Raw genomic sequence first — 12,119 nt, 5'->3', positions numbered from 1 at the left:
GGAAGGTGCTGTCAAAAGAGGCTTAACGAGTTACTGCAGTACATGTTGTAGCTGGTACACACTGCAGCCACAGTGCGGCAGTGGTGGAGGAAGTGAATGTTTAAGGTGGTGGATGGGGTGCCAATCAAGCAGGCTGTTTTGTCCTGGATGGTGTCGAGCTTCTTGAGTATTCTTGGAGCTGCACCCATCCAGGCAAGTGGAGAGCATTCCATCACACTTCTGATTTGTGCTTTGTAGATGGTGGACAGGCTTTGGGGAGTCAGGAGGTGAGTTACTCGCCACAGAGTTCCCAGCCTCTGACCCTCCACAGTATTTATATAGGAATATAGGAAATAGGAGCAGGAGTAGGCCATCCAGCCCCTCCGACCTGCTCCACCATTCTACCAGATCATGGCTGATCTTCTACCTCAATGCCATTTTCCTACACTATCCCCATATTCCTTGATATCTTTAATATCTTGAAATCTATCAATGTCTGTCTTGAACTTACTCAATGACTGCGGTAGTGAATTCCAAAGATTCACCACCCTCTGAGTGAAGAAATTCCTCCGCATCTCAGTCCTAAATGGCCTGCCCCTTATTTTGAAACTGTATCCCCTGGTTGTAGACCTCCCCCCACCCCCCCCCCAGGAGAAACATCCGTCCTGCATGAACCCTGTCGAGCCCTGTAAGAATTTTGTATGCTTCAACGAGATCAACTCTCATTCTTTTAAACTCCAGAGAATACAGGCCCAGTCTCCTCAATCTCTCCTCATAGGGCAATACCACCATCCCAGAAATCAGTCTGGTGAACCTTTGTTGTACTCCCTTTATGACAAGTATATCCTTCCTTAGGTAAGGAGACCACAACTGTACACAATACTCCAGGTGCAGTCTCACCAAGGTTCAGTACAATTGCAGCAAGACTTCTTTACTCCTGTGCTCAAATCCTCTTGCAATAAAGGACAACATACCATTTGCCTTCCTAATTGCTTGCTGTACCTGCATGTTAGCTTTCAGTGGCTTATGAACAAGGACACCAAGGTCCCTTGGTCTCTTAAGATTCTGGTCAATGGTAACCCCAGGATGTTGATGGTGGTGGATTCAGCGATGGTAATGCCATTGAAGATCAAGGGCAGAAGGTTAGATTCTCTCTTGTTGGAGATAGTCATTCCCTATCAGTTTTGTGGTGCGAATGTTACTTGCCATTATCAACCCAAGCTTGAATGTTGTCCAGGCATGCAGGCATGGACTGCTTCAGTATCTGAGGAGTCGTGAATAGTACTGAACACTGTGCAATCATCAGCGATCATCCCCACATCTGACCTTATGATGGAGGGAAGGTCATTGATGAACCAGATGACAGGGCTCATGCTGAGAGAATGTTTCCCCTCGTGGGGGAATCTAGAACTAGGGGGCACAGTTTCAAAATAAGGGGTATCCCATTTAAGAGGGAGATGAGGAGGAATTTCTTCTCTCAAAGGGTTGTTAATTTTTGGACTTCTCTTCTCCAGAAGGCATTGAATATATTCAAGCTTGAGTTCGACAGATTATTGATCTACAAGGGAGTCAAGGGTTATGGGGGGCAGGCAGAAAAGTGGAGTTAAGGCCATGATCTTATTGAATGGTGGAATAGGCTCAAGGGACAGAATGGCCTACTCCTATTTCTTATAAGATGGTTGGGCCTCGGATACTATCCTGAGGAACTCCTGCAGTGATGTCCTGCAGCTGAGATGACTGGTCTCCAACAACCTCAACCATCTTCCTTTGTGCTAGGTATGACTCCAACAAGTGGCGAGTCTTCCCCCTGATTCCCATTGACTTCAATTTTGCTAGGGCTCCTTGAAGCCACACTTGGTCAAATGCTGCCATAATGTCAAGGGCAGTCATTCTTACCTCACCTTTGGAATTTAGCTCTTTTTTCCATGTCTGGACCAAGTCTGTAATGATGTTTGGAGCCGAGTGCCCCTTGCTTAATGCCCCTTTTTTTTATTCTTTCATGGGATGTGGGCATCGCTGGCAAGGCCAGCATTTGATACCCATCCTAATTCCTATTGAAAACTGAATGGCTTGATAGGCCATTTCAGAGGGCAGTTAAGAGTCAACCACATTGCTGTGGGTCTGGAGTCACATGCAGTCAGACAGCAGATTTCCTTCCCTAAAGGGCAGGAGTAAACCAAATGGGTTTTTACAACAATCGATGATAGTTTTATGGCACCATTACCGAGACTAGATTTCAATTTCAGATTTTTATTAGTTAATTGAAATTCAATTCCACCAGCTGCTGTGTGGATTTCTAGCTCAGTGACATTACCACTACGCCACGGTCAAAGTAGTGCACAGGCGTATAAATTATTGGTGCAGCAAAATCGCACTTTATGCTTCGTTAGTGACTAAGTACACTGAATACAATACGTCCTAGCATTCTACAAAACAGATAATTATGAGCAAGTTAATTGTTCTGATGATTAGATCTGACAGTAATTTCCAACCTCAATTCTTTTACTAAATTACCAGTATAATCCTCCCAAATTTAAAGATGTTTTAAATTTTACGCACAGAGCAACTTTATACAAAGCAAAGATTCAGAAGGTCCACAGTGAGCTTCCTGGTGTGTTTAGATACATTCACAATACTTTACCAATAACCATAATGTATGCAGAGCTCATAAATTCTATTATTTTAATATCTCAGCATTTCTACTGTTTAAAAATGGAGAAAGGGATAAACTGAGTAATTACAGGCCTGTCACCCTAACCTTGGTGGTGGGCAAATTATTGGAAAAAATTCAGAGGGACTGTATTAACGGTCATTTAGACAGGCACGGATTAATCAAGGATAGTCAGCACGGATTTATGAGGAGGTAACAAGAAGGGTCACTGACGGTAGTGTACTGAATGTGGTCTACATGGATTTTAACAAGGCTTTTGGCAAGGTCCCACATGACAAATTGGTCAGAAAAATAAAAACCCACGGCATCCATGGGGAAGTGGCAAGTTAGATCCAAAACTGGCTCAGTGGCAGGAAGAAAAGGGTAATGGTTGTTGGATTTTTTTTGTGACTAGAAGTTTGTGGGGTGGGGTTCTGCAGGGCTCAGTACTACGCCCCTTCCTTTTCATGGCATATATGAATGATTTAGACTTAAATGTAGGGGGTATGATTAAGAAGTTTGCAACGATTCAAAAATTAGACATGTGGTTGATAGTGAGGAAGAAAGCTGTAGACTGCAGGAATATATCAATAGACTGGTCAGGTGGACAGAAAAGTGCCAAATGGAATTTAATCCAGAGCAGTGTGAGGTATGTATTTGGGGAAGGTTAACAAGGGAAGGGAATACACAATAAATGATAGGATACTGAGAAGTGTAGAGGAACAGAGGGACCTTGGAGTGTATGTCCACAAATCCTTGAAGGTAGCAGGACAGGTAGATAAGGTGGTTAAGAATGCATAGAGGATACTTTCCTTTATTAGCCACGACATGAAATATAAGAACAGGGAGGTTGTGGTAGAATGTATAAAACAATAGTTAGGTCACAAATAGGGTACTGTAGACAAGTCTCATCACCACATTACAGGAAGGATGTGTTAGGACTAGATGGTACAGTGGAGATTTATGAGGTTGCTGCCAAGACTGGAACATTTTAGTTATGAAGAAAGATTGAATAGGCTGGGGTTGTTTTCTTTGGAAAAGAGAAGGTTGAAGGAGGTTTAATTAAGGTGTATAAAATTATGAGTGGCCTAGATGTTTTTATTATTTCAGGGGATGCTGGCTATGCATTTATTTCCCATCCCTAATTGCCCTTAAACTGAGTGGCTTGCTAGGCCATTTAGAAGTCAACCACATTACAATACATGTAAGCCAGACTAGGTAAGGACAGCAGATTTTCTTCCCTAAAGGATATTAATGAACCAGATGGGTTTTTACAACAAATGACAATGGTTTCATGGTCACCACTGGACGAGCTTTTGAATTCCAGATTTATTAAATTAATTCAATTTCCATTACCTGCCTTGGTGGGATTCAAATCCATGTCCTGAGGGCATTAGCCTGGGGCTCTAGGTTACTAGTCTAGTGACAGTACCACTACACCACCACCTCTCCCATGGATAGGAAGGACCGATTTCTGTTAACAGAGGGGTCAATATCCAGGGGACACAGATTTAATGTAATTAGTAGAAGGATTAGAGGGGAATTGAGTAGAAATTTTTCACCCAGAGGGTGGTGACCCTTATCATATTTAAAAAGTACTTGGATATGAACTTGAAGTGTCTTAACCTGCAAAGCTATGCACAAAGAGCCGGAAAATGGGATTATGCTGGATAGCTGTTTATTGGCCAACAAAGACATGATGGGCCAAAGGCCTCCTTCTGTGCTATAAATTTCTACGATTCATTCTAATGATTTTATATTAATTGAAGGTTTTCTACAGTTACCAAATCTTTCACACCTAGAGTTAAGCTTCAAAGTGATGACTTTCCATCCAAAGTTACAATGGCACACCAGGCTGCAGATTATGATTGATAGTGACCACTGATCCTCCTAAATTTTCTTTGTTGTGTGTGGCCAATTTATCTCAATGTGTGGTACCTTTAGATTTTTCTGCGTGGCCGGGCACGCACAACATCTTAAATGGGGTAGCTTGTGAGCAGCCTGTTCAGTACCTTCGCAATTGCTATGCAACCGCACAGTTTAAAGGGAACATTGATGGTGACTCACGCTCAGAAGCTTCACTTTTAAAGTACCCGATCAATTTGATTACTTCATCAGTTCTTTCAAAAGAGCGAACCTCTGCCCGAGATTCAATAATTTCCACTGGGTCTTCTGTCACCTGTTGACAAAAAAAAGCTCTCATTAATCTCATTGTTAAGCAATATTATATTTTCTGCAGAGAAAGATGTTGTTCAATAATTATTTCTGAACTAAATACAGCTGTATTGTGGGTATCACCTGCTCATAATGCTGGATATTTACTACACTAGTACAGTAGGAGATTCTCTTCGAAGGAAAGGTTATTGTTGTTGTTTTCATATCTTCATACGCTTCCCCTTTGGCAAATATTGTAAAGTGGTGCAAGAATTTCCAGGCTAATTAACAGCCTGATAGACCACAACGTGAACATGGCCATGGCACCAACGACATAGGTAGGAAGAGAGATGGGGATTTAAGGCAGAAATTCAGGGAGCTAGGGTGGAAGCTTAGAGCGAGAACAACCAGAGTTGTTATCTCTGGGTTGTTGCCTGTGCCACGTGCTAGCGAAGAGAGGAATAGGGAGAGAGAGGAGTTGAACACGTGGCTGCAGGGATGGTGTAGGAGGGAGGGTTTTGGTTTCCTGGATAATTGGGGCTCTTTCTGGGGTAGGTGGGACCTCTACAAACAGGATGGTCTTCACCTGAACCAGAGGGGTACCAATATCCTGGGGGGGAGATTTGTTAGTGCTCTTCGGGGGGGTTTAAACTAAATCAGCAGGGGAATGGGAACCTAAATTGCAGTGCCAGTGTACAGGCTGTTGAGAGTAGTGAGGTAGGGGATAAGGTTACAGGGACGCAAGAGGGCACTGGCAAGCAAGAACTTGGTTTAAAGTGTGTCTACTTCAACGCCAGGAGCATCCGGAATAAGGTGGGTGAGCTTGCAGCATGGGTTGGTACCTGGGATCCTGATGTTGTGGCCATTTCGGAGACATGGGTAGAGCAGGGGCAGGAATGGATGTTGCAGTTTCCGGGATTTAGATGTTTCAGAAAGAACAGAGAAGAGGGTAAAAGAGGGGGGGGTGTGGCATTGTTAAATCAAGGAAAGTATTACAGCGGCAGAAAGGACGTTTGAGGACTCGTCTACTGAGGTAGTATGGGCCGAGGTTAGAAACAGGAGAGGAGAGGTCACCCTGTTGGGAGTTTTCTATAGACCTCCGAATAGTTCCAGAGATGTAGAGGAAAGGATAGCGAAGATGATTCTCGACAGGAGCGAGAGTAACAGGGTAGTGGTTATGGGGGACTTTAACTTTCCAAATATTGACTGGAAATACTATAGTTCGAGTACTTTAGATGGGTCTGTTTTTGTCCAGTGTGTGCAGGAGGGTTTTCTGACACAGTATGTGGACAGGCCAACCAGGGGCGATGCCACATTGGATTTGGTACTGGGTAATGAACCCGGCCAGGTGTTCGATTTAGATGTAGGTGAGCACTTTGGCGATAGTGATCACAATTCGGTTAGGTTTACCTTAGCGATGGGCAGGGACAGGTATATACCGCAGGGCAAGAATTATAGCTGGGGGAAAGGAAATTATGACGCGATTAGGCAAGATTTAGGATGTGTAGGATGGGGAAGGAAACTGCAGGGGATGGGCACAAACGAAATGTGGAGCTTATTCAAGGAGCAGCTAATGCGTGTCCTTGATAAGTATGTACCTGTCAGGCAGGGAGGAAGTTGTCGAGCAAGGGAGCCGTGGTTTACTCAAGAAGTTGAAGCGCTTGTCAAGAGGAAGAGGGCGGCTTATGTTAGGATGAGACGTGAAGGCTCAGTTAGGGCGCTTGAGAGTTACAAGCTAGCCAGGAAGGATCTAAAGGGAGGGCTAAGAAGAGCAAGGAGAGGACACGAGAAGTCATTGGCGGATAGGATCAAAGAAAACCCTAAGGCTTTCTATAGGTATATCAGGAATAAACGAATGATAAGAGTTAGAACAGGGCCAATCAAGGATAGTAGTGGGAAGTTGTGTGCGGAATCAGAGGAGATAGGGGAAGCGTTAAATGAATATTTTTCGTCAGTATTTACAGTAGAGAAAGAAAATGTTGCCGAGGAGATTACTGAGATACAGCCTACTAGGCTAGATGGGATTGAGATTCACAAGGAGGAGGTGTTAGCAATTTTGGAAAGAGTGAAAATAGATAAGTCCCCTGGGCCAGATGGGATTTATCCTAGGATTCTCTGGGAAGCCAGGGAGGAGATTGCAGAGCCGTTGTTGTTGATCTTCAAGTCGTCATTGTCGACAGGAGTAGTGCCGGAGGACTGGAGGATAGCAAATGTTGTCCCCTTGTTCAAGAAGGGGAGTAGAGACAGCCCTGGTAATTATAGACCTGTGAGCCTTACTTCGGTTGTGGGTAAAATGTTGGAAAAGGTTATAAGAGACAGGATTTATAATCATCTTGAAAAGAATAAGTTCATTTGCGATAGTCAGCACGGTTTTGTGAAAGGTAGGTCGTGCCTCACAAACCTTATTGAGTTTTTCGAGAAGGTGACCAAACAGGTGGATGAGGGTAAAGCCGTGGATGTGGTGTATATGGATTTCAGTAAGGCGTTTGATAAGGTTCCCCACGGTAGGCTATTGCAGAAAATACGCAAGTATGGGGTTGAAGGTGATTTAGAGCTTTGGATCAGAAATTGGCTAGCTGAAAGAAGACAGAGGGTGGTGGTTGATGGCAAATGTTCATCCTGGAGTTTAGTTACTAGTGGTGTACCGCAAGGTTCTGTTTTGGGGCCACTGCTGTTTGTCATTTTTATAAACGACCTGGATGAGGGTGTAGAAGGGTGGGTTAGTAAATTTGCGGATGACACGAAGGTCGGTGGAGTTGTGGATAGTGTCGAAGGGTGTTGTAGGGTACAGAGGGACATAGATAGGCTGCAGAGCTGGGCTGAGAGATGGCAAATGGAGTTTAATGCGGAGAAGTGTGAGGTGATTCACTTTGGAAGGAGTAACAGCAATGCAGAGTACTGGGCTAATGGGAAGATTCTTGGTAGTGTAGATGAGCAGAGAGATCTTGGTATCCAGGTACATAAATCCCTGAAAGTTGCTACCCAGGTTAATAGGGCTGTTAAGAAGGCATATGGTGTGTTAGCCTTTATTAGTAGGGGGATCGAGTTTCAGAGCCACGGGGTCATGATGCAGCTGTACAAAACTCTGGTGAGGCCGCACCTGGAGTATTGCGTGCAGTTCTGGTCACCGCATTATAGGAAGGATGTCGAAGCTTTGGAAAGGGTGCAGAGGAGATTTACTAGGATGTTGCCTGGTATGGAAGGAAGGTCTTACGAGGAAAGGCTGAGGGACTTGGGGTTGTTTTCGTTAGAGAGAAGGAGGAGGAGAGGTGACTTAATAGAGACATACAAGATAATCAGAGGGTTAGATAGGGTGGATAGTGAGAGTCTTTTTCCTCGGATGAGGATGGCAAACACGAGGGGACATAGCTTTAAGTTGAGGGGTGAAAGATATAGGACAGATGTCAGAGGTAGTTTCTTTACGCAGAGAGTAGTAGGGGCGTGGAACGCCCTGCCTGCAACAGTAGTAGACTCGCCAACTTTAAGGGCATTTAAGTGGTCATTGGATAGACATATGGATGTAAATGGAATAGTGTAGGTCAGATGATCGGCGCAACATCGAGGGCCGAAGGGCCTGTACTGCGCTGTAATATTCTAATTCTAATTCTAATTCTATCTGTGTAACAGTTGATAGGGTAGTTAGTCCTATATTGTAGGAGAGCTTTATGGATCAAACAACTCATACAATCAGGAGGGGGCAATCACACGCACCAGACACATGTATCCCGCTGGATGGTAACCCAGAATTCAAAACTGGAGCTCCGGTCTCCACTATTAACCATTATCCATTATCTTTTTGCAAACACTTTTATTTTCCCGAGAAGGATCGTACAGTGCTCTTATCGGTGGAGGTGATGGCTGAGGAACAGCAAACCTAAGGTATTCCTCTGTTTATAGGGCATTTTCCAGTTTTATTACCACTTACTCACTGTTTCTACTCCTGCATCAGTCTGATGAAAGTGGAAAACTGCTTTTAGCATCGATGGACTGAATGTCTTTGCTTGGTGGGGGAGAAGCACCAATCGGGGGAGAGCAGCAGTGACCGAGGGGGAATGGCGGAAAACAGAGGAGAGAGAGGCAGTGATTGGGGGTGGGGGGTAGTGGCAGAGATTGGAAGAGAGTGCCGACAATCGGGGAAACAGCAGTAATTGAAGGGAGAGAATCATCGCGGGTGGGGGAATCATCTGTTAGGCCACATGTAGAACTGGATAGTGTCAGCTGCTTCAGGGTACACCAATCATGCATTAGGAGACTTATTTGAAGGATAAACTAGTTAAGGCTTGAGTATATATAACTTTCATTGTATATTGTATAGTATTGACCATTTCAATGTGCCATCATATCATGTATCATGTTCTGTAGTTTTCGGTCATTTGTTCTTTAATCCTCAATGTAATTTGTAATCAGACAGTTATCAAGCTCTTTTTAAAGGCGTTCACTACACAAAATTAATTGCTTTATTCCACACAATGCCCCTGTTCTGTGGCGAAAATAATTCTGTTAATCTGAGTGAGGAGGCTTTTATGGAAGTGCTAGGCAGGTGTGAAAAGGTCAGTAAATGGTCAACATTCCTGGGACTTATAAAATGGTAAATGGTTTGTTTAAAATAATTATGAATAATCTCCCAACTGCTTTCTCTCTCTCTTGTTTTTGCAGCAAGAGAAAGCAAAATAAAAGCAGAAAGCAGAGCTATCTAATTCCACAGATCAAACAAGAAGGATCTATTAGTAGTATGCACACTGCACCAGGTATAGGCATTCTTTCAGTAACACTGACCCAGCAATGCCAGTAAAAATCTCCCCGATGTGTCACAGCTTTAAATTCAAGATTTTGATAACCCCAATTTAAAATGTAGAGCTTTAGAATATAAGTGCATTTAGTTATCATTTGAAAGCAAAGCTTCCATCTTAAGTAATGGCTTCTTTGTCATTAAGTTAGGAGTGGGGCTGTTTGCTGATGATTTCCACAGTGTTTAGCTCTTTTCACAACCCCACTAATAAGGAAGCAGCCCAGTTCAGACCACAACAGGACTCAGATAACATCCAGACTTGGGCTCGCAAGTATCAATTGATATTCATGCCAATTAAGTGCCAAATAATGACCACCTTTAACAAGAGATAACCCAGCCATCTCCAACTAACCTTCACTATCACCACCCTCACCAAGTATCTTGCCATCAACATGTTGAGGTCACCACTAACCAGAAGCTGAACTGAATCAACTACAACACCATGGCTACAAGAGCAGTAGGGCAAAGCTAAGTATTCTGTGATAAGTGGCTCATTTCCGTATCCCTCAAAGACTCTTCACCATCTACAAGGCTCAAGTCAGGAGGTTGATAGAATACTCACCTGTCCCCTGGATGGGTGCAGATGCATCAACACTCATGATGCTCAACACCAGCTAGGATTCAACAGTTTGATTGATCATCATCCCTGTCACTTGATTCAATATTCACCCCCTCCACTACCAGCACACTGTGGCTACAGAATATACTGCAGCAACACACCAAGGTTACTTCAATAACTCTTTCCTCTCCTGCAACCTCTACTTCCAGAAAGGACAACAGCAGTATTGTCATAGGAACACTGTCATTACCAAGTTCCCTCCAAGTTGCACACCATCGTGATTTGAGCATCTAGCACTGTTTCCTCAACATTCCTGGGTTAATATCCTGAATTTCCCACCTAAAACACTGAAGGAGTCTCATCACTACAAGGACATGTAAATTAGAAGGCCCACCATCACCTTTCCAGGGCAATTAGGAATGGACAATAAATCTGTACTTGTCAGCATCGTCTATATCTTAGGAACAAATAAAAATTGGCTGGTGAAGGTGCTACACAGTATGTGTTAAGTCACATAGGCCACACGGTCAGAATTTTGATTCCAGTCTGTTCTAATGACAAGGTAATTCTGAATGAGAAAGACTATTTAGGCCATCTTAGTTCATCCTTTCATAAAGATCCTAAAGTCCACTCTATTGTTTATAAACTATAAAGATTGTGCCTCCACTAATCTATTCAGGGGTCCCGGATATGTATTCATTACTTTTTGTGTGAAGTACGTCCTAATATCAGTCCTAATTTGCCTTTTACTTTGTTTCTTTGTCCCTCCTACGACTCATAACTTAAAGCAATATTCCATATTTGCCTTTTCCATTCTCTTATCTATCTTTTGTACCTCATGTCATAGATGTCTCCTTACAAGACTAAAAAGCTCAGGTCTTTCAAGTCTCTTCACTCAGATCTTTAACACTAGTGATCAGCCTTGTAACTCTGCTCTGTTCAGTCTCCAGCACTTGAATGTCTCCCCTGTTTTGGTAACCAGAGTGAGTCACAATACTCAACATGTGGCCTGACCAGAGCAATATATAGTTTTAGAACCAATTCCTCTGGCCTGTACGCTAGTTTTGGCTATGTGTTCAGCATTCTACCTAGTTTATGTTAGTTAAGGTGGCAATTGGATGCCACAATTGGCCTCGTGTCCTGAGGTAGAGAGCAAAAAAATCAATCTGAGATTCTGATCCTGATCACTATCCAATGTCTTCTGCTGGAAAGTGGATGTCAGGTGAGGAAAATTTGGACTTAGCTGTAATATTCTGCATGGTTCAGTCGCTGCTAACAGTAATATGCACACATGAAAAATGGCGACTTGGGCAAAGTACTTGTGATCATGAAATCATATGCCACATGAAAATTGACAAAATGAAACATATTTAATTATTTGAAAATAAGATTCATACTATGAAAGGTTCACAGAATTTATTTTACTTACATCCAGAAGAAATGCTACCAAGACTTCAGGTGACAACTCGCCATCAAACTCAATCAGATGATCATCTTTAAAAATATACACGCTCCCGATTTCTATCAGACCTGTGAAAAATGGGGACTGTAAATGAAGCAGAACACAATCAAGAAACTGAATCTTTTGGTGAAGCAATTTAGAATCCCACAGCACTGAACCACCACAGAGAATAAAATTACATTGCCATGAACTTTACTGTTCAGCTTTGAGCAACATCAATGTTTCAACAAACAGCTGTCACTCAATTGTAGATAATTGTAAATGGCGCGTACCAGCGCGGGGCCACATGCTGGGAAGGGCGCTAGTGCGGGCGTGCTGTGCGTGTGACGGAAGTGTCAGGAGTACTCAGATCATGATGTCAAACTGCCATTCCAGCTGATGTGATGCACTTTGTGGAAACTTGGACCATGCAATTCCAGTGTACGCATGTGCTAATTGCTCTCAGCTAAACATGCATTCAGCTGTACGAGGGAGTTCCCACTAGTGTTATTTATAGGGCCAGGCATGCAACTTTCATGTGTGGTGC

At 43.3% G+C, this 12,119-nt stretch overlaps 1 protein-coding gene across 1 annotated transcript in view; it reads right to left on the bottom strand.

The window, feature by feature from the left end:
• casq2 (calsequestrin 2) overlaps positions 1-12,119 on the bottom strand; it is a 52,763-nt gene that overhangs the window by 25,945 nt on the left and 14,699 nt on the right. Inside the window, exons 4-5 of the mRNA XM_068039914.1 lie at positions 11,561-11,661; positions 4,697-4,808 (exon numbers count right to left, since the gene is read on the bottom strand). Coding sequence (XP_067896015.1) covers positions 4,697-4,808; positions 11,561-11,661 — 213 coding nt within the window. The remainder of the gene's footprint in view (positions 1-4,696; positions 4,809-11,560; positions 11,662-12,119) is intronic.

The sequence above is a fragment of the Heterodontus francisci genome, chromosome 10 (assembly GCF_036365525.1).
Source record: "Heterodontus francisci isolate sHetFra1 chromosome 10, sHetFra1.hap1, whole genome shotgun sequence".
Taxonomy (NCBI): Eukaryota; Metazoa; Chordata; class Chondrichthyes; order Heterodontiformes; family Heterodontidae; genus Heterodontus; species Heterodontus francisci.
The sequence above is the reverse complement of the archived record's forward strand: the minus strand, read 5'-3'. Positions and strand labels throughout refer to the sequence as shown.